Source organism: Oryx dammah, unplaced genomic scaffold, assembly GCF_014754425.2.
Source record: "Oryx dammah isolate SB20612 unplaced genomic scaffold, SCBI_Odam_1.1 HiC_scaffold_9, whole genome shotgun sequence".
In the NCBI taxonomy this organism is placed as follows: domain Eukaryota; kingdom Metazoa; phylum Chordata; class Mammalia; order Artiodactyla; family Bovidae; genus Oryx; species Oryx dammah.
The window spans coordinates 6,811,620-6,834,803 of record NW_024070193.1 but is presented as its reverse complement, the minus strand read 5'-3'; the positions used below and the strand labels follow the sequence as shown (position 1 = coordinate 6,834,803).

At 44.7% G+C, this 23,184-nt stretch overlaps 2 protein-coding genes across 2 annotated transcripts in view; both read right to left on the bottom strand.

Annotated features, from left to right (window-relative positions):
* Positions 1 to 23,184, bottom strand: part of LARS2 (leucyl-tRNA synthetase 2, mitochondrial) — a 146,330-nt gene that overhangs the window by 28,181 nt on the left and 94,965 nt on the right. The window contains exons 10-14 of the mRNA XM_040246784.1: positions 22,905 to 23,009; positions 19,969 to 20,084; positions 19,058 to 19,341; positions 15,103 to 15,201; positions 10,947 to 11,084 (exon numbers count right to left, since the gene is read on the bottom strand). Coding sequence (XP_040102718.1) covers positions 10,947 to 11,084; positions 15,103 to 15,201; positions 19,058 to 19,341; positions 19,969 to 20,084; positions 22,905 to 23,009 — 742 coding nt within the window. The remainder of the gene's footprint in view (positions 1 to 10,946; positions 11,085 to 15,102; positions 15,202 to 19,057; positions 19,342 to 19,968; positions 20,085 to 22,904; positions 23,010 to 23,184) is intronic.
* LOC120868145 (prefoldin subunit 4) lies at positions 12,925 to 13,761 on the bottom strand. Its single transcript, XM_040246785.1, has one exon. It carries the CDS (start codon positions 13,596 to 13,598, stop codon positions 13,194 to 13,196), a length of 405 nt encoding a protein of 134 aa, XP_040102719.1. The 5' UTR covers positions 13,599 to 13,761; the 3' UTR covers positions 12,925 to 13,193.

The following is a 23,184-nucleotide window of genomic DNA, read 5'->3' as shown; positions in this document are numbered from 1 at the left end:
ATGAGATGGTTGGATGGTATCACTGATTCAACAGACACGAACTTGGGCAAACTCCGGAAGCTGGTGAGGGACGGGGAGGACTGGCATGCTGCAATCTGTGGGGTCGCAAAGAGGTGGACACGACTTGGCAACTGAGCAACAATAACAACGCTAGCTGCGCTGCTCGGCTTCTCGTTGCGTGGCTTCTCTTGCTGAGCACAGGCCCTAGGGGGCGCGGGGTGCAGCAGTGGCAGCACGTCGGCTCAGCAGCTGTGGCCAAGGGCTTAGCTGTTCCGCAGCATGTGGGATCTTCTCGGATCAGGGATCACACCCATGTCTCCTGCACTGGCGGGGGGATTCTTTACCACTGAGCCACCAGCAAAGCAAGCCCCTTTATTTTTAATTGGAGGATAACTGTTTTACAATATTGTGTTGGTTTCTGCCATGCAACGTGAATCAGCCATAAGTTTACATATATCCCTTCCCTCTTGAGTCTCTCTCCCACCCCTGAACCCCCATCTCAACCCTCAAGCTGTAGGACTCTGACCCTAACTCCAGCCTTTCTGCCTAAGGCTTCATGCTTCTCTGGCCTCATCTTTTGTTAACTCTCTCTTTTCTAAAAGTAAACTTCTAAATGAAGCAAAGCGCACATATTGAAAAGCTTGTAATTCCTACAAGTAAAACTTAAGGAATCTTCACAAGATAAACACACCGGCGTAACCAGTACCCAGGTCAACGATCAGAATGTGACCCACCTCCTGGAGGCCCTCTCCTCCCCTTCCCAGGCACCATCTCCCCACCATAGGCACCAGCCGCCTGGCTGCTAACACCATGGATCAATTTTGCCTGTTTCGAAACCACTTCTACCCCTTTCAGAATGAGGGAATCTCGTGGGAGTACCCACACCGGAGGCCTTTCCCAGAAAGGCAGGCGTTCCCTCTCAGACAGCAGAGCACCCAAAACAAGGCCTGCCAGTTAAATAGGTCTTGATTTCCGAAAGTTAACAACAACTCAGCTTGATGGTGGAGCCTCACGCAGGCTGCCTTCCCCCGGGGTTGAAGCACTGCAGTGGTGGCCGGAAGAGCCATCTAGGGCAGAGAGGGCAAGACTGCCCTGGGGCCCCTGCCCTCATCACGGACCCACGACTGCACGTCCTGGTGGACTCGGGCTGAGCCTCAGGATTCTTGGGAGCACATGCTCAGAAATCAGAGTTACCCTGTGACACCTATCATTTGTTTATTCTGCAGCTATTTACTGAGTGCTTACAACACGTCAGGCATTTAGGGCAAGGCCAGCCCTGCCCTCACAGAGCCAGCCTGCCTGCTGTCACTGAGCCAGACAGATGCCTGCCCACCCTCAAGGCTGGCAGGGGGGAACAGAAAGTCCAGTCAGAGCTGAAGACCGACTCCTGCCACACCAAGTCCAAACTGCTCGCTCGGCCATGGAGGACTTCCGTCCCTCCTTCCGCGTCCTTTCCTCTTTCTTACACGCGTTGCCCACAGGCGCTTCCGTGTCCTCACTCACTGTTCCCTGAAGTGCCATGAAAACTGCCCATTTGTCAGGACTCTACCCCTCCTTCCAGACTCCATTCAAACGCCAAATCCACTAGGAAGGCGTCTCAGGCCCTCCTGGGCAAAATTAGTTGCTCTTTCTTCGGTGTGTCCAGTGTGGTTCCTGTGATGGCGTCGGGCAGGTAGTAAACATTACTGTGCATTCATGAGTCGCTTTGCTGCCTGCCTTCCCCGAGAGTGGGGAGCAGGAGGGGCCTTGAAGACCCCTCCAGCACCCAGTTCATCACAGATGCTCCGTTAAGGCCACTGGCTTGAGCTATGTCGAGTTTGTTTCCGCGAATGAATAAACAAATCTGCCAGCAGCAGAGAAGGGGACAGTGTGGAGGGGATAAGAGATGAGGGAAGAAAGGGGATGAAGGGCAGGCACGGGATGCTGCTGTTTCCAAGTAGGGCCAGGCCCTTTTTGCGGAGAGAGGCATGCTCAAAGATTTCAGACTGTCCACCTGAAGCCTCTGGGAAGATCAGCAGGGAACGAGCGTGGAAGGGGGACAAATTCCACAGTGGGGAAGGGGCCCCCCGGTTCCTGGAATCCTGCTCAGTCCCCACTGATCCTCCCTCCATTCTTCCAGGGCCTCAGGCCTCTGGGAAGCCGGTTCTCATTCCATCCACTCTTAGGTGTAGTTCAGCTCTGGATGAGGAGTCATGTTTGTATTTGAGCGACAACTCGGTACACACCCCTCTTGCACGTAATCAAAAAGCTCACAGGAAAGTGGGTGGCCCAAGACACGCTCATAAATCACCAGCAAGGAGGAGGCGTGGAGTGTGATACAGAGAAACAGGTGGCGTGGGCATGGCGGCCAAGGGGGCGTCAAGGGTCCTGCTGGAGTAGCCGTCACACCGCACTGCCAAGCTCACGATTCAGATCCACAGCAGTGTAATTCGTGTACTTCCCATCTGTACATTCATCCGCCGAAAGGTACCTGGGAACAAAACTGTATACGCAACCGAGATATTCACGTGTCATAACGGCTCTGTATAGCAGGGAGCTTTATGATAAGAAAGTGAAAAGTCTGCCACTCCAAGCCACCAACAAACCCCTTCGGATTCCAAAGCCATCAAAGATGGAGGCGTTATGCAGGGCCTTGACCTTGGGGAAGGCCTGGATGGGTTTCGCGTTCATGAATACAAATTAGTGTTCTTTTCCTTGAGTCAGATTTCCTCTTACTCCTTCAATACCACCCTGAGGGTTGGATTACTTTCATATGCACCGAAGCACGGCTCTACGCAAGTAGAATGATGAAAACTGATGGAATCGTCAAGTGTTTCCTTGACAGTCTGGACTGCACTAATTCAGAAATTACAACTAATACCTGCTGGTCATGGAAAGACACCTTTGTCCAAAGAAGGAGAGAAGGAAGGAAGGGAGGGTGGGTGTGAGGAAGGAGGGAGGGAGGGAGAAAGGTTACTAATCATTAAGATTAACAAGGAATTTCAGAACACAGGCAGGCTATGTTATTAAGCATCCTTACAAAAATCACTGCATACAGGAATGTATTAATCATGACGTGGCTAAAAGAATCTCAGGATTCATCAGAGCCCTAACCAGTCACTGCAGGTGACACTTCCTTACTTATGAAACCCTGGATAACCTGCTCCCCTCTCTCCTGCTTGGTCAGTCGGCTGCTATGTAGATCTGGAAAGAAGAAAGCAGAAAGCTGCAGATCTCTGAAAACAGTTTCTAATTGGGACTTCTCAGACTAACTTCACCTTGCTCTTCGTCCCTGCCCTGCGTCCAGGGCCATCGTGCTCACATAATTGGCCTGTTTCTAAGCGTCGAGACGTGGCTGGTCTGAAAGTATCACTGTTTCCATTTCCTAGCAGCTAGCCAGGGGCCTGGAAGGAAGACTTAATACCATGAGACTCAGGTAAAGTCTTTCTTTTTTTCCTTACCCTTTCCCACTAGCTCCATTTCTGGTGTGATTAGAAAAAGCTCCCTGGACCACGGACAGAGGCCTGCTGAGCTCACAATGGTCAGTAGCTGGCTGTCGGCAGGGGGAACAGCAGCTTCTGACGCCACCCCACCCTTTGATGACTGCAAACTGCAGACAGAACATCAATTCTGGGAATTTAGGGTCTCTCTGGGTTGTATGAGCAGCTGAGGCTGATGCTGACTCCCCTCCACCCCCCTACTCCCCCATGCTCACAAATCACATTTCACGCCCAGCATACTTCCCTGCTTCAGAATATAAACTGTAAATGACTTCGCCTTATTTTCTGCTATAGCGTCACATAGTCATTGGGAAAAAAACATCTGGGGAAAAAACCATTAAGAAATAATAAAACCATCAATGAGCTCATCATCCAGCAAGAACTAGTGTTAACATGCTGACATAATTTTTTTTCTAGTCTTTTTTCTTGCTTTGTGTGTATATTGGTGTGTGTACATGTAAAGACAGAGAATCAAATTGTATCTACAAATTTCTGCCTTGTTTTTTTCACTTCTCCTTACTTCAGATGTATCTCTCCTTGGTGTTCAACATCCTTTGTAATATATATAAAGAGTTGTATGAAGTCCTCCATAGAGATGGAGCATACTTTGCCCTTTCTCAGCATTTTGGGGCCTTTAGGTTTGGTGTAATACTTGAAGTAATACTTATATGAACATTCTTGTGTATAAGTTTGTGTTTTAGGATAGATTTCTAGAAGTGTAATTAGTGTGCTCAAAACTGTTTTTTTAAGGCACTATTTTATGACTATTTTTAAAGCACTCCCTCTATACTGCTAACATGCTTTTCACGAAGATTGTTACCAACTGTAGTGCAACCCGCTCTCCCTGGGATGCTGTATGGAAAATGCTTATTTTGTGTTCCTTTCGCTGCCAACAAGATAAACATTTTACAGTATGTTTACTGATCACTTGCATTTCTTCTTTTGCAAATTTCCTGTTGACATAACTTCCAGCTTAATCATCAACCTGATGTTTCAGACACACAATAAAGGCACCAGCTGTCCCATGGGCTGGCACTTCTAATCCAGAGGCCAGTTTCTTCTTATAAATGGTAAAGAGCCCTTCTGGAAATTCAAACTGCAGACCTAAATGTGCAAGTGATGAAAGAAAGGGCCTGGGCTCTTCCAGGAAATAGGAAGATTATTAGAGCCACCTAAACCTTTGCTTTTGTATTTGAAGACATTTAACCAGAATCAGAGAGTGAAAAGGGTACTCAGAGGTGACTGAATCCCTAACCTATGAGGCCAGGGAGAACCACAGGGGTCAGAACTCTCATCTGCACCACCAATCACAGGACCAAGTGAGCATGAAACAGGTTTCAGGACTCCCAGTCCAGACCTACTACCTGAGACAGCGGCCAAGCGACTGACTGAGAAATGGAAAGTGGGACAACTGACGTCCCAAGTCCCTCCTGATATGACAGTGCTAACCAAAAGGTGTACAGAAATAGACAAAGAATTCCAATTTATTCACATGTCAGGAAAAGGAGCTAATAAATAAAGAGAAACATACACGTGATTGACAGGTCTCAAAATTTCACCCTAGACCAGCTTGATAAAGTTGTTTGGGGGCTTCAAAATAAATGCTAATTGGAGAGTTCTGAATTATTCATCATAGAAAGTGGATGATTTTCATTTCATCTGAGGCCAACTGGTTTACCAAAACACCTCCGCTAAAGAGCTAATGCTCAGAAATAAATAAGTTTTCAGATGCTACTGTTGAATAGGAACAGTGCTGACAAGTGTGCTGAGAAACAGAGATAAGATGACTTTCTGCATCTTCTTCAGAAAGGTCAGCCTTCTGAGGACTTAAAATAACTCTCCTCTTTTAGGGAGAGTATGTAAGGCATGGAATAGAATCGAACCATCTTGGGAAGAATTTTAAAAATATATATTGCACAGGTATATTTCTATTTATACCATGTAGTTGGCCCTTAAAGTTGATGGTAAGGCAAATTCCAGGTGGACCTCAGGCTTTGCAAATTCTAGAAAGGTATTTAATAGAAACAAGTCACATCCAAAACAGTGTTTTAAAATTATGTCAGAATGCTACAAATCTTTTTCTGCTTGACTATGGTTTTAAAACAATGCAAACAAGTCGGAAAAGTCGCCAGGTCCTGTCCTATATCTTAAGTCAGTTAGCCATTGGGTAATTTATTGACTCATTCATTCCTGCTACAAATACTGGTTCCAAGGCTGAGAAATGTGCCCTACTGCTAAGAAGCCAGAAATCATTTGTGGTCTTTGTTTCCAGACCTACATGCGTGCGTGCGCGCTCAGTCGTGTCCGACTCTTTGCAACCCCATGGACTGTAGCCCACCAGGCTCCTCTGTCTATGGGATTTCCCAGGCAAGAGTACTGGAGGGGAATTTCCTACTCCCAGGGATCTTCCCAAACCAGGGATCAAACACATAGCTCTTGAATCTCCTGCACTGCCAGGCAGATTTTTTTTTTTTTTTTTTTTACCACTGAGCCACCTGGGAAGCCCTAAACCGACATGAGAAGGAATTATTTCTCAGGTTGTACTTGATGTTTGAACTTAGCCTTTCTCTATCCAACTTCCCCTATCCCAAGGAGAACATTCCCTTTGAAGAACACACATTTTACTCTGTTTATATCAATGGGGTTAAACTCAACTGACTGAAACAAATATTCTCTGAGAATGTATAATGTCCATGAGACTGTGATAGTTAACAGGACACAGGTTCCATCCTCCAGGGTAGTCTATATTTAGTGAGGTAAAGAAGTTTCCACAAAGAAGAAATGCAAGGCAGAATGGCAAATGCTATAATCTAAGTTACAAACATTGTAACTACAGTCAGCCCTCTTTATCTGTGGGTTTCACACTTCTGGATTCAACAAACCACTGATCCAAAAAAAAAAAAAAAAAAAAAATTCAGAAACTTCCAAAAAGCAAAACTTGAATTTGGTGTACTCAGGCAATTTACATAGCATTTACACTGTGTTAGGCATTATAAAATTATCTAGAGATGACGTAAAGCATTCAGGAGAGTGTAAGTTACATACAAATACTACACCATTTTGTATGAGGGATTTCATACAAATCCCTCTTGGTATCAGTGGGGGTCCTGGAACTAATCCCTAATGGACACCAAGGGATGACTGTAATTTATCAATACTTCCCTGAGGATTAATGCTGTTAATGTGTTTAGTGGCCTTCTGATGCAGATGGGTTGATTTTTACACATGAAGGTCTCTGGGACTAATGAGAATTATTTTAAGCATTTAATTTATATCCTAAATTAGCTTTCTGTAGACTTAATCCATGTGTTTATGAACAGAATGTGGGAACAGATCTGAGGACAGGGTAAAAAGGGAGGGAGCTTTCAAAGCACTTCATTTTAATGAAATTGGATTTTAGAGGTTCGGAAAGTGACTTAAGGTGACTGCTAAAATAAATTACAATATATCCATATGACAGGATACTATGCATAAATTATAAATGCTGATGTAGAGAGATCACCAAAATATAAAATAAAAAAGCAAAAGACTATATATAAATATAATATAGGAAACATTTAAAAATGAGTATATCAATAGATATAAAATATTTTTCTGGAAGAAATCAAGAGAAACTTAACAGTTGAGAAGGGTAGAAGGTAGGCTGCAGGGAGGAAGATTTCAATGTTCACTTTCTATGCAGTTAAATTTAAAAATTTTAATTTTAGACATGTATTACTTTTTCATTATTTAATATTTTAATTGTTAACATCAATTAACTGGACAGAGAGATGACCAGATATATTTTCCCCTTTTCTTCTCTTCAATTAAAAAACGTTCTAAAAGGTTGTTGTATGAAAAAAACAAAGCACAGCAATAACTGAAAAAAAAAATCTCAGGAATGGTGCTCCAGGCAGAGTGGCAGACAAAAAGAACCTGAGTTATTGTCCTGATGAAAAACAAGCGAAAAAGCCAGATCAGACATAAAAAACACATTGTTTTAAGTGTGCTATTGAGTTGGCAAACTAAGAAACGAGGTTGAAATAAATCTATTTTTAGGTAAATAAGAACTAACAGTTGGTCCTTCACTTAAAAAAAAAAGAGACTCTAAAGTATTAATATTAATATATATTTCAGATAAAAGGGAAATGATTTCAGATGTTCAATTCAGAGATGCAAGAAGGAAGAGTGAGAAACGATGAATGCATATGTGGATCCGATGCAATTTCAGTTGAATGCCCGATAGATAACCTCTGTGGAATCAGACAAGCAAAATCTGAAATTTATATGGAAGAACAAAAGTCCAAATATATTAATAGTCAAGATACTCCTAAAGAAAAAGGACAAAGTAGGAGGACTGCCCTCACTAGATATTGAGACTTGTAGAATTAAAATAAACAATGCCAGTAAATAACTATTAATGGCACAGAAAAAAGCAAATAGACCAATGGACAAAAGAAAAAAAAAAAAGACCCTATAAATAGGCCCTTGCATATTCACAAAAACTTGATTTATGATGGAAAGGGCACTGTAGATCAGTGGGGAAAATGATGGATTATTCCATTAAAGGTATTGAGACACTAAAAGCAGTCTCCATAAAGGAAAAGATTATTAAAATTTACTACATTAAATTAAGAGTTTCTGCTCATCAAAAGACACCATAAAAATAAGACAAGCCAAGAACCGGAAAGAAATATTGCAATTCCCATAGCATCCAGAATATTTACAGAATTCCTACAATCAATAAAACACAACCCAGAAGAAATAAGGGCAAGACACACAAATGGGGATTTAACAGAAGCAGAGACACAGAGGCTCATAAACAGAAAGAAAACAAGCTAAACTTCGTTAAGTCTTTAAATTCAAATTTAACTCACAAAGTCGTCCATTATATAACCACAAGTTTGACAAAAGTCTTACAGTTGGATAATACAGTCAGCCCTCTGTGTTTTACAATCCGTGGTGGGTTGAATCCAAGCATGTGGAACCCATGGATATCAAGGGCCAACCATGGCAACTGAGCATCTGCAGCTTTAGTACCCTCAGGAGGTCCCAGAACGCGCCCTCCACGGAGATGCAGGGTTGGCAGCACTGTATGTTGTAGCGGTGAGGATGCCGAGTCACCAAGAGGATGCTCGCCTCTGGCAGTGCCAGTGTAGGTTTATATCACCAATCTGAAAACCAGCCTGGCTTTCTTCCTGAAGTTGATCATGTGAGTAATCCTACAATTCAGCAGTCCCACTCCAGGCACATATCTTGGAGAACTGCTCATGTGTGCATGTCAGGAAACATACATGGATGCTCCTAGCAGTTTTATTCATAACTGCACAAAACAGCCCAAGGACTTTAATGGTATGGACATGAACTGAACTCTGTGTTAGAAACTCTGTTCCAGGTTAACGTAATACCAGATGGCAGTAAAACAGAAATGCAACTACTCTATGCAGCAAGATGGATGAAATTCCAAAAACGCTGAGCAAGGGAAGCAAGAGAGAATATGTGAAATATGATTCTATTCATACAAAGTTCAAAGACAGAAACAATACATATACCTTAAAATATTCATCACTGCCAATTATTAAAGAAATGCAAATCAAACTAAACTGAGGTGGCACCTCACACCAGCCAGAATGGCTATCATCAAAAGTCTACAAACAGGACTTCCCTGATAGTCCTGTGGTAAAGAGCCCGCCTGCCAGTGCAGGAGACATAGGCTTGATCCCTGGCCTGGGAAGATTCCACATGCCTTGGGGCAACTAAGCCCCTGCTCTGCAGCCCTCGAGCTACGACTACTGAATCCTGTGCACTCAAGAGTCCACTTTCCGAAATCAGAGAAGCCACCTCAATGAGGAGGCCAGACACTGCAACTAGAGGGTAGCCCCCGCTTGCCACAGCGAGAGAAAGCTCACGCAGCAATGAAGACCCAGCTATAAATAAATAAATAAAAATTTAAAGGTCTACAAATAACAAATGTTGGGTGCAGAGAAAAGGTAACCCTCCTACAGTGTTGGTGGGAATGTAAACCACTATGGAGACCGTAATTTGAAAAGATACATGCACACCCATGTTCACTGCAGACTATTTACATTAGCCAAGACACAGAAGGTACATAAATGTCCATCAGCAGAGGAACGGGTAAAGATGTCATACAAATATACGATGGAATATGACTCGATCACAGAAAAGAATGAAACAATGCCACTTTCAGCAACATGGATGGACCTAGAGATTATCATACTAAGCGTAGTAAATTGGACAGAGAAAGACAAATATATATCACTTATAGGTGGTATCTAAAAAGATGATACAAATGAACTTATTTACAAACAGAAATAGAGTCATGAAGGTAGAAAACAAACTTACGGTTATCAAAGTGGAAAGGCTGAGGGAAAGGATAAATTAGGAGTTTGGGATTAACATATATACAATAATATATATAAAATAAATAATCAACAAGGACCTATTGTATAGCACAGGGGTCTCTACTCGATACTCTGCAATAACCTATATGGGAAAAGAATCTGCAAAAGATGGTGTCACATAAATATATATATATATGTACATACGAAACGGAATCACTTTGCTGTACACCTGACATAACACAAGATTGTAAATCAACTGTGCCTCAATGTAAAACATAAATTAAGTCAAAATACATCAAGAAGCAATAAATTTAAGAAAAGCAAGAAAACGCATAACTCAAGATTCAGAAATGGCATTGTGAGGGGAGAGGCAGAGGTGTAGGAATGGGGATGATCTGACTGGCGAGGGCATCCTGGGCCTTCTAAGGGGCCTGTAAGACTCTGTTTCCGAATGTGACAAGGGGGTGCATGGATGGTCACTTTATTTTTTAAATTGTATAATTTTATAACTGTACAATACGTTAAATATACATATTATACACATTATATATATGCACACACACACATATATACATATATGTATGAGGAATTTCATGGCAAAGAAGCACCCCCCACATCTTTCTGAACACCACGGGGAACAGATTACAGACCAACAGGGAACGAATTTCTCAATAGATTTTTCCCCAGCTTTTAATCCATTATACACTTTTATCAGAGTGATCTATTGAGACGGGATTCAGTCAAGCTTGGAAACAGAGCTGACATCGAAGAACGTGATGATAAACATGGACTCACATGAGAAGCTATAAAAAGCCATGGAACATAATGAAAGCTCTCCGCTGCCTCCCAGGTGAAAATTCTCCATTAGCAGAGATTTGACTCCATCTAACAGAGAAGAGCTGAAGGGAAGATCCTGTGTGAGCAGGCAAACAGCACAGGCTGGGACTGACTCAACAACACAGGTGGACTTCCGACGGTCAAGGTTGACAGTGACCTCTAAAGCGTACTTGAAAAATAAGAGTTCTTCTGCTACACATATATTCACCTTGCTCCAGAAGAACTGACACCTGCTTTCAGCTGCTATTCAAGAAACCGAATTCTTTTGCAAAGCAGTATAAATGCTTACCTGTGTTTGACCATTTTTTGATCGTGGCAAAAATGACTGAAGAATCTTGCATAGAACAAGTGCATGACAGCGTGCTCTTTCCCTCCAATGTACAAATCCACGGGCATCCAGTAATCTGCCAAGGCTGCGCTGAAAGGGCTGGGAGGAAGAAAAATGGTCATTTATTAAAAAAAAAAACAAAAAACCCTACTTTGTTACAACTGCATAAATTAGACAGATTATAATTTGCATATTCCCTGAAATAAATTATGTGAAAGAAAAACAGTGATTTTTATTTTAAAATATGATGAGAAGCTTACATAAGAGAGGAGAAAAATGTCAGAGCAATATTAATTTATGAAATTTACAAAAACTGTTTTAGAAGCCATTGCTGACATATTTTAACAAATGTGATTTTCACATAGAATGAGGACAAAAGGAATATATACCAGCAATAAAGATATTTCTGTACAAGGCATATATTTGACTGTGGGTTTATTTTAATTTTTATTACCATAGACAATAGAGATTTTTGAATTCTTACCAACAGAGGGCAATATGGCACTTAAAACGGAGACTCTCATGCAGATACTAAACATTCATTTTAAAACAGAAATTCTGTCTTAAAAGTAGCCTCAAAATGCAGATAGTCAGCAAGAGCCTGTATATGCCTCTTAAAATGCCCTGAGCATCATAGAGTAATTAAAATAGCCCAACTCTCTCTCACCTAACAGGTATTTTTCGGTCAGTGGAGGTCCTAAAAGAAAAGTTTCCTCACTAGAAGCATCATTCTCAATCCTAACGGATGCCAGGGAGGAAAAGGCCACTCCCTCTGTTTCCTGGCTGGGTTCTTGTCGGCTGTGGGGTTGGTGGGGCGTGGGAGGGAGAAACAGCGCTGGCTGGGGACAGATCTCTTCATCCCCAAGATAAGGCCCTCTCTTGAGGTCATCCCGTGAGGCAAACCTTGGCCTGCGGAGGATCTGCGCCCCATGGTTTCTCCTATTTGTGAATTCTCCTCCCCACACCTCAAGTACGTTTTTCCCCTAGCGTGGACCTTCACTCCAGCTCGGGCTGGAAGGAGGAGCCCGGGGCTCGGCAGGTGGGCCTGGCCAAAGACCATATGTTTGCATCTTAATACAGCTTGGCTTTCTCTCCTGCAGCTACAATGTCAGAATTCTGGCAAAATTCTAAATAATGTTTCTATGTGAAAAATGGCTCCCCAGAGAAATGTGACTGCTCACGCAGGTGACAGAAAAGCAAGGGAAGTCAAGGATGGTGCCTGAAAGTAAGCCTGAAGTAAACAGGAGTGAGACAATGAAAGCAGCTATAGCTGGGATCCATGTTCTATCCTGGAAACCACCCAGTGAGACCACAAGGCGGCATGGAAATGCACGGCAGCATTTTATGAGGGAAATGATGTGGTGGATGGGATTCCAAATCTGGGGCAGTGAAGGTCTCAGGATGTGTCTCACCACTCGGGGGCCCCTCATTAAGCCGGAGTCTCTGTCATCTGTAGGAAGGTTTTCCCTTGAAGCTTTCTGAGAGGTGGAGAGTCTGATTTCCCCTGCACTGTAAGGCTGCTCTTCCTAAATTATTGTTGCCGTTGTTGAGTCACTAAGTCTTTCCGACTCTCTGCAATCCCATGGATTGCAGCACGCCAAGCTTTCCTGTTTTTCACTGTCTCCCGGAGTTTATCCAAGTTCATGTCCATTGAATCGGTGATGCCATCCAACCATCTCATCCTCTGCTGCCCTCTTCTCTTCCTGACCTCAATCTTTCCCAGCATCAGGGTCTTTTCCAATGAGCTGGCTCTTCGCATCAGGTGGCCAAAGTATCAGAGCTTCAGCTCCAGCATCAGTCCTTCCAATGAATATTAAGGGTTGATTTCCTTTAGGATTGACTGGTCTGCTCTCCTTGCTGTCCAAGGGACTTTCAAGAGTCTTCTCCAACACCACAGTTCAAAAGCATCAATTATTCAGCACTCAGCCTTCTTTCTTTCTTTTTTTTTTTTTTCTGCTTAACTGATTTTAATAACATGACACAAAGCCCCTACACTTGATATAATTGTTCTGCAAAATACATAGATGAATACTGTCTTCTTTTAAAAATATAAAATAAATAAGCAAGACGTGAAAATAGGCAAGTTTCCATTAAATAAATGAAAATTTTAAAAAAAGTTTTGCTTTCCATTTCATTTGAAGAAGGGAAATTATCATTTTAAACAATATTCAAGTTTATTAAACAAATTAAAAAAATTTTATAAAATGTTTAACTTTCATCAGCTTCAAGGTTTATGTTACTCCCAAATTTTGCATATAACTGAACTTTCAAATCTGCTAACACCCGCTGAATTGATTCCACTCTGGATTCTAAGGCGTCAATTTCTTCTTGCAAATTTTTCTTGGCTTCTTCTAACATTTCTTGTGTTTCTTCTTGAGAATGACTAATGAAGACATCGCCAATCTGATAAGGTATCATTAAGCAGTCCTCATCTGCAAGCATGATGTCCTCACAGGCATCTTCTAAATTCTGGAGTTGTTTCTTTTTTCCTTCTATTTCTTCCTTCAGCTCTGTGATTCTACTTGTATTCCGTGCAAATTTGTTTATCTTTTGTTGATCCTCAAAAGTGACATTGACATCTTCTGCAGCCGCCTTCTTCATGGTGGCCGCCATCTTGGGACTGCGCTACGGCGCGAGGCGGGGACGGCGGCCGGGCGGGGACGGCGGCCGAGCGCACCCGCGGCCCCGCGCCCGCCCTCGCTCGCCCTCGGCCCGGGCCCGCGGCGGACGCAGCGCCGGCTCCACATGCCCCCGACCGGGCCTCCGGCCGGCGGCTCCTCGCCTCAGCCTTCTTTCTGGTCCAACTCTCACAACCATACGTGAAATGGAAGGCAATAAAAGCTCCTTCGTAAAGGAAGACCCAGAAGAGGGGCCTCTCTGTGGGTTGGCCGGGTTGCCTGGTTGGTCCCAGCCGCAGCAATCCCTCTGTGTCCTTTTCTGCCTCTGCCAGCTGCTGCTCACTCTGGCTCCTGCTCATTTCTGCACAGCTTCCACGTCAATCACGGAATAGCAGGACTGGGGCAGGCAGGAGCGCCCGTCTCCCTGGAAATACATTATCTCCCAACCAGCGAAGAAAACGGGGGCATTTTTATACCTGGCCTACAGGGTTTCAGTATAATGGTTCTCCCGTGGACGAGAGTGAGTTGGCAAGGTCTTTGAAGCACAGTGGCTGTGGTTTCCTGTGCTCTGCACCGGTTTTCTTTTGTTCTCATTTCCTTCTCTACCCATCTACCTATTGCTCTCTTTCCCTTATTTATTTTTGTCAGAGAAGCACATGCACATTGCTGGAAAAACAGTCCTGAAAGGTTTATAATGTAGAACAGTGGTGTCCAGCCCCATTCCTTCACTACCCTCCCCCCCACCTCCCACCTGTCACTTTGCCACATTTAAACCTTTCAGATTAGCCACTTTTAAACCTTTCAGATGTTTTTTTTCCTGGCAATTATTTAAAAATATGTTTATATGCTTTGTTCATTTATCAGCTTTGGAAATTATCTAGTGACCGTACATGCTAAGAGGTCATTTCTCTCAGCTCGCTATCTTCTACCCTCCCTTGCATCATTATTTTCATTTAAGTTAATAACTGTACGTATTTATGATTGCAGGGCCAATGAGGGTATTACAAAAGCTCTTCCTTTTACTCTTTTTCATTTTTGCTATACCTGGGATTTACTTGGCTCTGAAGAACTAATTTAATAATTGAACACACTCACGACAGGAGTGTGAGTTGACCCATGGGTTCCAGCTCTTTCATCTCTGGACCCACCGGGTGGTTGATGGCAGCCTGTGTCCTCCTGGGAGGAGCGGACCAGAGCAGGCATTGCCTCCTGACGTGGGACTCTCGGCGTTTCCCATCCTGCCTGCTCAAGAATTTTCAAGCTGTGCTGGGGTCTGAGGCTCTTCAACAGAATCCTTCTGCCTTCGTCCTTTTCTTTCATCGGTGTCAGACCTATATCCCAGTCCAGGGCTTGCCTGCTGACTCCTGCTCCCTCCCCTCTTTATTCCCCAGAGGCACCTGCCCCCATAAATCTCTTGCCCATTGAATTCTATCTTGATGTTTGCTTCATGGAAGACCCAGACCAACACATGCTCATGAATTCAGCAGGGCTTTCTGTACCTCTGAGTATTCTGAGGGTCAGTGTATCTGAAGTAGTACCAAGCAGAATCCACAAAGGTATCCATCGTATCTGTCTCTCTTGTGGCTGCTCCTTTGCACCTAAGAAGGAAAGAAAGTGCATTGACCGGTTTCTTTTTAAGTATTAATGCATTTTCCACCAGCTTTTCAGAAAGCTCTAACAATTAGTACGAATTCACAATGTCACAAGAACAATGCCGCATCGTGAAAAGAACAATTCACGGGGTGGGCTCTTTGTACTGCAGAGTACACAATGCTTTAAAGAAACTTAAAAATGTAAATCTCCGACAGTTAAAAGCCCTATTCTCTACTTCTCTGAGTTGAACACGGCAGAATACCCAACAGGAGCCTTATCTCTTTATGCACTCACTTCTCTCTTAGGCAGGTCACGGCTGTCTCCAGCCAATGCCTACTCCTCTTGGATGCTCATGGGGCACGTCGATTTATGAAAAGTTGAAAACCAAATGTAGTGAGATACTGCGCTGAAAAATGAACTTGGCTTTTTAATTTTTTTTCTCTCTCTATCTCTTGGGTGAGAGGAGCAGATATCCTCAGGGGGTGACCTCAGGAAGGTAAGTCACCACGGAGACTCAAAGGCAGAAGTGCGCTGGAGGGACTCGTAACAGTTTGTGAGGATTGACTCTTGAGATCTCTTCCCAACAGTGGGACGAGGGGTCGTCTGAAGTTAGCCCTTGGAGGAAGTACCTGTACCACAGAAATAGGCCAACACTACAAATCAGAAGGCCCCCTCCAGTGATCTATTTAGTACACACTCACCAACACACCACTGTCTAAAGGAAGGCTCCTTACAGAAGGTGAAGATAGCCCCACAGTTCAAGACAGTGAATGGAGGAAGATGCGTGGTATGTGAAGGGTTGGAAAGAAAAAGCAGTGCTCATCCCAGGGATGTGACACGTGGAGAGGACTGGGGGTCCGTAAGGGCCAACTACCAAACCAACTTTGAAATGTGTCAGTAGAATGATGGCCCAGCAGACTGGAGCCCTACGCCACCACTTCTGGGAAGGCAAGAGACAGTACCCTTAGCCAAGCCTGGCCAAGGAAGGTGCTTGGCTCCCTTGAAGACCCCTCAAAGGCATGGATCAGGAGTGGATAGGGGTTGACAGCTATTAGCAGGGACCCTTTGTGGCTGTGAGAAGCCACAGCAGGAGAACACAGCTCGGACTCCAGGCTCTCCCTTCTGAAGCATAGAAGTGGGACCAGCCATGCCTCCCAATGCTGCCTTCTTGGCGGGATGAGTCCTTGTGGCGGCGGCGGGGGGTGGGGTTTGTTCTTGGAAAATTTGAGGAGGGAGATGATGTGCCCCAAAGAGGAAGTGATGAATCCTTTGCTAATTTAGCACGTAAGGGCTTCAGTCTGTTTTTAATTTTAAAAATAAAAGAAGGCATTTAAAAAAAATAAAAGAAGGGTTGCCTTTATATGTTGCATATGTGAAGCAGTTGGTACTGGCTTTCCGAATATTACTGGAGGAAACAGTCACTCCCCACCTCCTGCTTATTAAATGGAGGTGGTTGAGCAGAAAACACAGGAGCCCACACCTGGCAGGGCTCTGGGCTCCCAGGGGCCTCATGCCTCTCAGTCAGGGGGCCTCCCACTGGGAACAGTGGTGGTTCCAGGGGCAAGGACTTATCGGAGAGAGCCCCAAGGGACCCCCTAATCCTGTTTCCTACCACCCAAGACTGCTCTAAGAATCTGATCTCAACAGTGCATGTCTAAACGAAAGCCAGGTCTCTATTCGGACAGCAAGCAACCAGAACACATACTATTTGGGGGAAATAATTAGAAGATAAATGTCTCTTCTTCCTCACTGTTATGGCACGCATACGATTTAGGAAGAAAACGCAGGACTCAACTAATAAAAGGGGCTGATATCTGACCAAAACTTGCCACGTTGATTTTTTAAATGGTCATGGTGGATTTGAAGATGACCAACACCTTTTATGGCTGACACTAAAAGCTGGATTATACAGAAGAGACTACTTGGTAAGTGGGCGGTATAGACAGTGATGATGGTGGCAGTGTTATTACCGTTATTAGCTCCAACATTAATAAGACTAAAACTGGGTGGTGAGCACCGAGCCAAATGCTTCCCAGGCTTTATCTCATTTAATCCCCAGTAACTCTGGGGATGATGAGATAGACACTACTGATGTTCCCACTTTGCAGATGGGTAACTAGGGTTCAGAGAGGTTGAGAAATCTGTTCAAGGTGTTGGAGCTCAAGGGTAACAAATCTACCTCTGCTGGACTCTGGTGCCCATGGTTCTTACCACTGGGCTGTCCCGCTTGGCCACACGGACTCAGCAGCTCTCAGCCCTGCATGCTCATCAGATTCATCAGGCGGCCTTGACCAGGCCCACGCCTGGGGTCTGCTCTCCAGGAATCAGTAGACAAGGTAGATCTTATCCCCTTCACCAAGGCCCTGAGCTGCCACAATGGGTGGGTGGAAGGCTGCCCATGTCTCCAACAGAGAAGTACTTTGTTACTGCTTATCAACAAAAAGGGTGTGCTATCTCTCCCCTACCTGGCCCAGAGCTTCCTACATTCCTGCAAGCCCCATCGCAAACCTCAGAACTGCCCGAGTGAGCGCGTGGGTGAGCTGCTGGCAGGCCAGGGCAGAATGTCGCTGACCCTTCCAGTTACAGACTGCCTACTAGGAGCCCCCGTGCAGGGCTCCATGTGCTCATTCTCGTCTTCTGAGACCCCTTCACGGGGCCGTTTCACTCCTGATAAGGAAATCAATGCTCAGCGAGCTTATGTGACTCCCCCAAGACCAGGTAGCTAGTGAAGAGGCCGGGCCAGGACTTGAAGCCATGAGTGTTGTCTCGCCAGCCTGAGCCATGCATTCACACTACTGTTGTGTCCCTCAGCCGTGTCTGACTCTGCGACCCCACGGACTGAAGCGCATCAGGCTTCCTCGTCCTTCACTACCTCCCAGCGTTTGCTCAAACTCATGTTCATTGAGTCGATGATGCCATCCAACTAGGTGGTTACCTAATTACTGACCTAGAGGGGGTAGTAAGAGGACTAAGTTACTTCAAAACTTTAAAACAACCCCATCATGATCTACAAGGCAGAGAAAAATGGCTTTTCCATACAAGGACGAAGGGAAATACTACACTTTGGTATCTGTTATTTACTTTTTAATCAGTGGGAATGGCATCCTAAAAAATCACGTGGAGGGACTTCCCTAGAGGCCCAGTGAGTAAGACTTCGCCTTCCAATGCGGTGGGGAGAGGGTTCACTCCCTAGTCAGCAGCTAAGACCCCGACATGTCTCAGGGCCAGAAAATCAAAAACCCAAAGCAGAAGCTATACTGTGAAAAATTCAATACAGATTTTTAAAATGATCCACATCAAAAGATCTTAAAGAAAAAAAAGGGAGACATGCCAGTGAATTGACAGAAAACATAATCCTACTTCCAAAATGAGAATTAAGAAGATATGACATATTTCAGGATATTAAAGAATGAGACCCCTGAGTACACTTGTCCTCGTAGCTACTATTCTGCTGCTTGTGATAAATCTCCACTGTTATCATAGTCACTCTGTGGGAAAACCGCAAGGCATTTCCTCTTTTCTCTGAGAAGCTCTTTGGAATACATAATGAAGGAAAGTGGTCTTTTCCAAAGCTATGATGAAAATGTGTAGCTTTTCCATCAGTTGGATCGGCTGTTTCAGGGAAAGATGTGAATTGATATTGCTGCCTCCACCAGCCCAGAGGAGAGGAGAGGGCACCCATCCCAGGGCTGGGCTCCAGATTCCAACCTCCTTTTCCTAAGGTTGCAAAAGACCTATGTTATTCTTTCCAACCAAGCGGAAGTCCGAGAGGAGAGTTAGCAGAAGGAGGGACAGGGGAGTCTGGCACTCCAGCAGGGGCTGGGCCAGGCAGGGTCATGGCTGAGGGGTATGGCTCCTTACCTAGGGCAGGAGCAGTTTACCCACTCGGAAGCTGATGCCAGTGGGGAGCCTCCCTTGCCGGTGAAAGAGGTGATGCTGGGCAAGGTCACGGGCAAGTCCTCCAAAGGCACGGGCACGGGCCCGCAGACCGGACAGTGGACCATGGGGATGGGCGTGCCCCAGTACCGCTGCCTCGAGATCAGCCAGTCCTTCAGTTTATCACTCGTCACGTCACCACCTACTCTCTCCCTCCGGGCTTTCTGAGTCAGGGCTAGAAATGCATCCTGCCGCTTCATACCTGTGAACTGAGAGGGGAAGGAGAGCGGTCAGAATGAGCTGCCACCCTGAGGCCACCACCCTGGACTGCCACTGTCTGGAAATAAGCATCTGGGGAGAAGAGAGAGCTCTAAAAGGTAAAGCCAATTTGGGTCAACTGCCTCAAGGAACCAGTTTCCCTGGAGGAGGTCATTTTTCTCAAGCAGAAGATTCCCAAAATAAGGTATTAGCTATTCCGACAATGATACTATTCAGGGATCAGGTTCAACTTGGAGTTGAGAAGCTTTTAGATCCTAAAAAAGAACATCATTTTGGGTTTCCCTGGTGGTCCAGTGGCTAAGGCTCCATGCTCCCAATACAGGGGACCTGGGTTCAACCTCGGGTCAGGAAATTAGATCCCACGTGTCGCAACTAAGAGTTCACAAGCTGCAATTAAGATCCTGTGCGGCCAAAATAAATAAATAGAAGTAAATAATAATAGTAATAAAAGAACATTATTTTGGTTTCATAGATTTAGAAGCGAGGCTGCAAGACTGTTCGGTGTGGGGATGCGTGCAATGGTGAATGGTCGGCTGTGACTTGCATCGGAAGGAAATGCATCAGGAAGCTCATGTGAAGGCCGTGAGTGTAGAAGTGAATTCTTAGGCCCCACCAACCTCCGCAGAGCCTCTCAGTCTCTCCGTGCCATCTGGCGGCGTTTCAAGGACTTCAGAGTAGGACAGGCCCAGGGTTTGGGCCAAGGCGGAGTCCTCTGAGCTGGTGCTGGGAATTCCTGTTCAAGGCGAAGAAACACAGAATGTCTTCTTTGCAAATGCCCAAATCACAAAAGGACTGCCAGCACTGACACTCAGCATTAGCTTTTGAAGGGAGACCTTATCTGAGAAATTATCAAATCACATCACATTCACTGAGAAAAGGGAGAATAGTCTTGGGGAAACTCACCACCCTGACACCATGGTGTTCCGTATGGACACTACTTTCGGTTAAGTCTTATTCCTTTGTTTACTTTCTTTAAAAACAATTACTTGTAATTCTAAAATATACAATTTTGGGTGCTTCTGTCACTTAAACAGTGGATCACAAGCACCTGGGGAAGCCTGGTCTTTGAATTCCTTCAGTGACACCGAACAGTGGGGTGCTCTTGATCAGCAAGGCTGCCTCCGCTGGCGTCTCCCAGCCCCTCAGAAACATCCACTGGGGCAGGAAGTGGGAAGCTGGCAACTGTGTTTCTCCATACTGTGCTTTGTTCCCAGAGGCAACAGTACATTCTGAATAGACATTTAGTCTTCAACCCACATATGCCCTTGAGGAGATAGAGCTGAGTGTAAGGAAATCGCTCATTCAGAGGATCAGGGCCTGCTGTTTCAGCTTCAGCTCTTCAGAAAAACAGCCTTTTCAGCTGTCAGTTCTGTAGGCCAGGTTTCTCCACCTGGGCCCTATTTGACATTCTGAAGTTGGTTGTGGGGCTGTTCTGTGTAGTGTAGGAATTGAAGAGCTTCCCTGGTCTCTACCAGCAGAAATGTTACTACAGTTGCCAAACGTCAGTTGATGCCCAAATCACCCCTGGTTGAGAACTCATGTTGTAGAGTCAGCTGTCAAAACTGCTGACATCCTTGTGGACACAGCACGCCACACGGCAACTGAGAGAGAGAAAACTAAGGGTCATACACACGTCAGATCGCCACGAACAAGGAACGCTGCCCTACAAGGGTGATTTAATGTTTGGGGTGTGGGTTCTAAACCTCCGTGGAAAGATAGAAAACGGCACGGTATGATGGAAAGCTCTGTGGTGTTTGTTCCAGCTGAGATTATTGACAAAAAGCATCTAATGAAGCAAATAAACTGTCAGAGTGGACTTGAAAGACCCTGAAGGGTGAGGACAGATGGCAAGCGATGGAGATTGCTAAGAAGTGGTCATGGACGAGGAACGGGCAGTCATTTACTCCACTCCTGTGGGGTCTGGGGTAACTCAGAGCAATCTTCCCATGGAGACGTGATCACAGGTTTACCTGACCACATAAAGCTCACGCTGGGCCCCCGTGCTGCTCACGTGGGCCTCAGCAGGATGCAAACCATTTGTAACATGCCGGTAAGATGGTGAAAACCCTACTTCATCTCGTTGACTTTCGTTTCTGTTATTCTTGGAGGGCAACAGACAATAACTTAGAAAATGTTAATTATGGAAGTATGCAAAATGAAGACAAGAGGAAAAATGATTTTTCATGCATACCCAAGAAAATCAGATTTCTCTTTTTCTTTTCCCTTTTCCTTCAGAACTCTCAATATTGTGCCAGTACTTTGCCTCAAAATACCCAATGAGGGGGGTGGGGGGGAAGCCACATCAGCAAGAGGTTCCTTTACTGTTCAACTTGGCTGGCTATATTAATCAATTTTACTAATTATAAGATGCATTAAAGTAATAGAAGGCTCCCCACCCTAAGTTATTGCTGTTTTCCCGCTGTGTGTGTGCTCATCCTCACCCTCATCGACTCAGGCCTGGGGCCAGGGGTGGCAATGGGTGGGAAGAGTCATGTTTTTTTTTTTCTCTCTTTGATTTTGTTTTTCTGTCTCCCTTCCAACCTGTCCCCTTTCCCCCACCAAAAAAAAAAAAAGAAAAAGACAAACACAAATAAAATATCTGAGCGGAACTGTAAAAAAAAAAAAATAAAGTAATAGAAGGAATTATGTCTCTTAAGCAACATATTTTCTAGGTTAAACTGTCAGATAAGAATGACGTGAATGGCTAAATATCTGTTTTCTGGGTTGGTGTTTCTTCAAATCACTTTGTCAAAAAAGGATCTGAGGACCATGAGGAAAAACATGGTTTCGATAAGCAACGCTATTTCTTCTGTGTGCTAGGAGATAGAGAGTGTGGCTGTAACTTTCTCTGCAGCTTCCAGCACACTGGTGAACCTTCTCTGCAGGTTCCAGCACACTGGTGACTGGCTGGAATCTACAGTAGGGAAGTTGTAAAAGAGAGATGGTCAGGTCCCCTGCAGGGCAGGTCTTGGATGGGATATGATTAGGTTCCATCCCCTGGTTCAACCCCAGACTTCCTGTTAGGTGAGGATAGTTTAGAACACTCAGCAATGAGTAAGGCCACCAACCACGTACAATTTACAGCTCTACAAATGCCTTCGATTCTACTGCTGTTTCACAATCCCTTTCTTGCATGGCTCAAGTTCACCCCCTCCACTAAGTCTTCCCCCAAAAGTTAGCCCACATCAATCATGTGTGCTTTGAACCCCCATCTCAGAAGCTGCTGCTGCTTCTATGAGTTCTGAAATGGAATTCTTATCTGAGTAGTATTGTTCCCCACATTGTATAGGCAAGTCTCACCAACTAGTTCCACTGGCAAAATCTATGGGCCAGACATTTTTGATTATTCTCAGTAGCAAGTAGCAAGATGCGATATACTCAGTGTGTTTTCAAAATGTAATGCTTTAAATAAGAGACAATGAAATGAAGGGACACTCATTTCTACAAAGAGGCAAAACAGATCACAGAATATACAGCCCACTCTTCCAGGCTAGTATTTTGATCTTAAGCCTGCTAAAGACATTCTCCTGATTACATTTTACTAGCTACTTACCTATTTTTGCATCTAGAGAGCCCTCCAAGTCAGCTTTGGCCAAGATGACGACCGGGACTTCCTGTTGGGTGAGCATGTTCACAGCCGTCACGGGCGTCAGGCAATCTGAAAATGAGGGCGAACAATGGTGGAGGCCCGTCAGCTGGGGCTCTAACACCCTCTGCGTCTCAGAGGAGACAAGTGAGAAAAAGAAGCTTTAGAACCTCTGTGTTTTGTGCTAATTATTATAGAATGTGTTCTTTGAAGGTATTAACAGATAATTCACACTAGTGGAGAATCA

What these genes read in the sequence shown, in the direction of transcription:
- LOC120868145 (XM_040246785.1), bottom strand. Translation starts at nt 13,598, where the DNA reads ATGGCGGCCACCATGAAGAAGGCGGCTGCAGAAGATGTCAATGTCACT.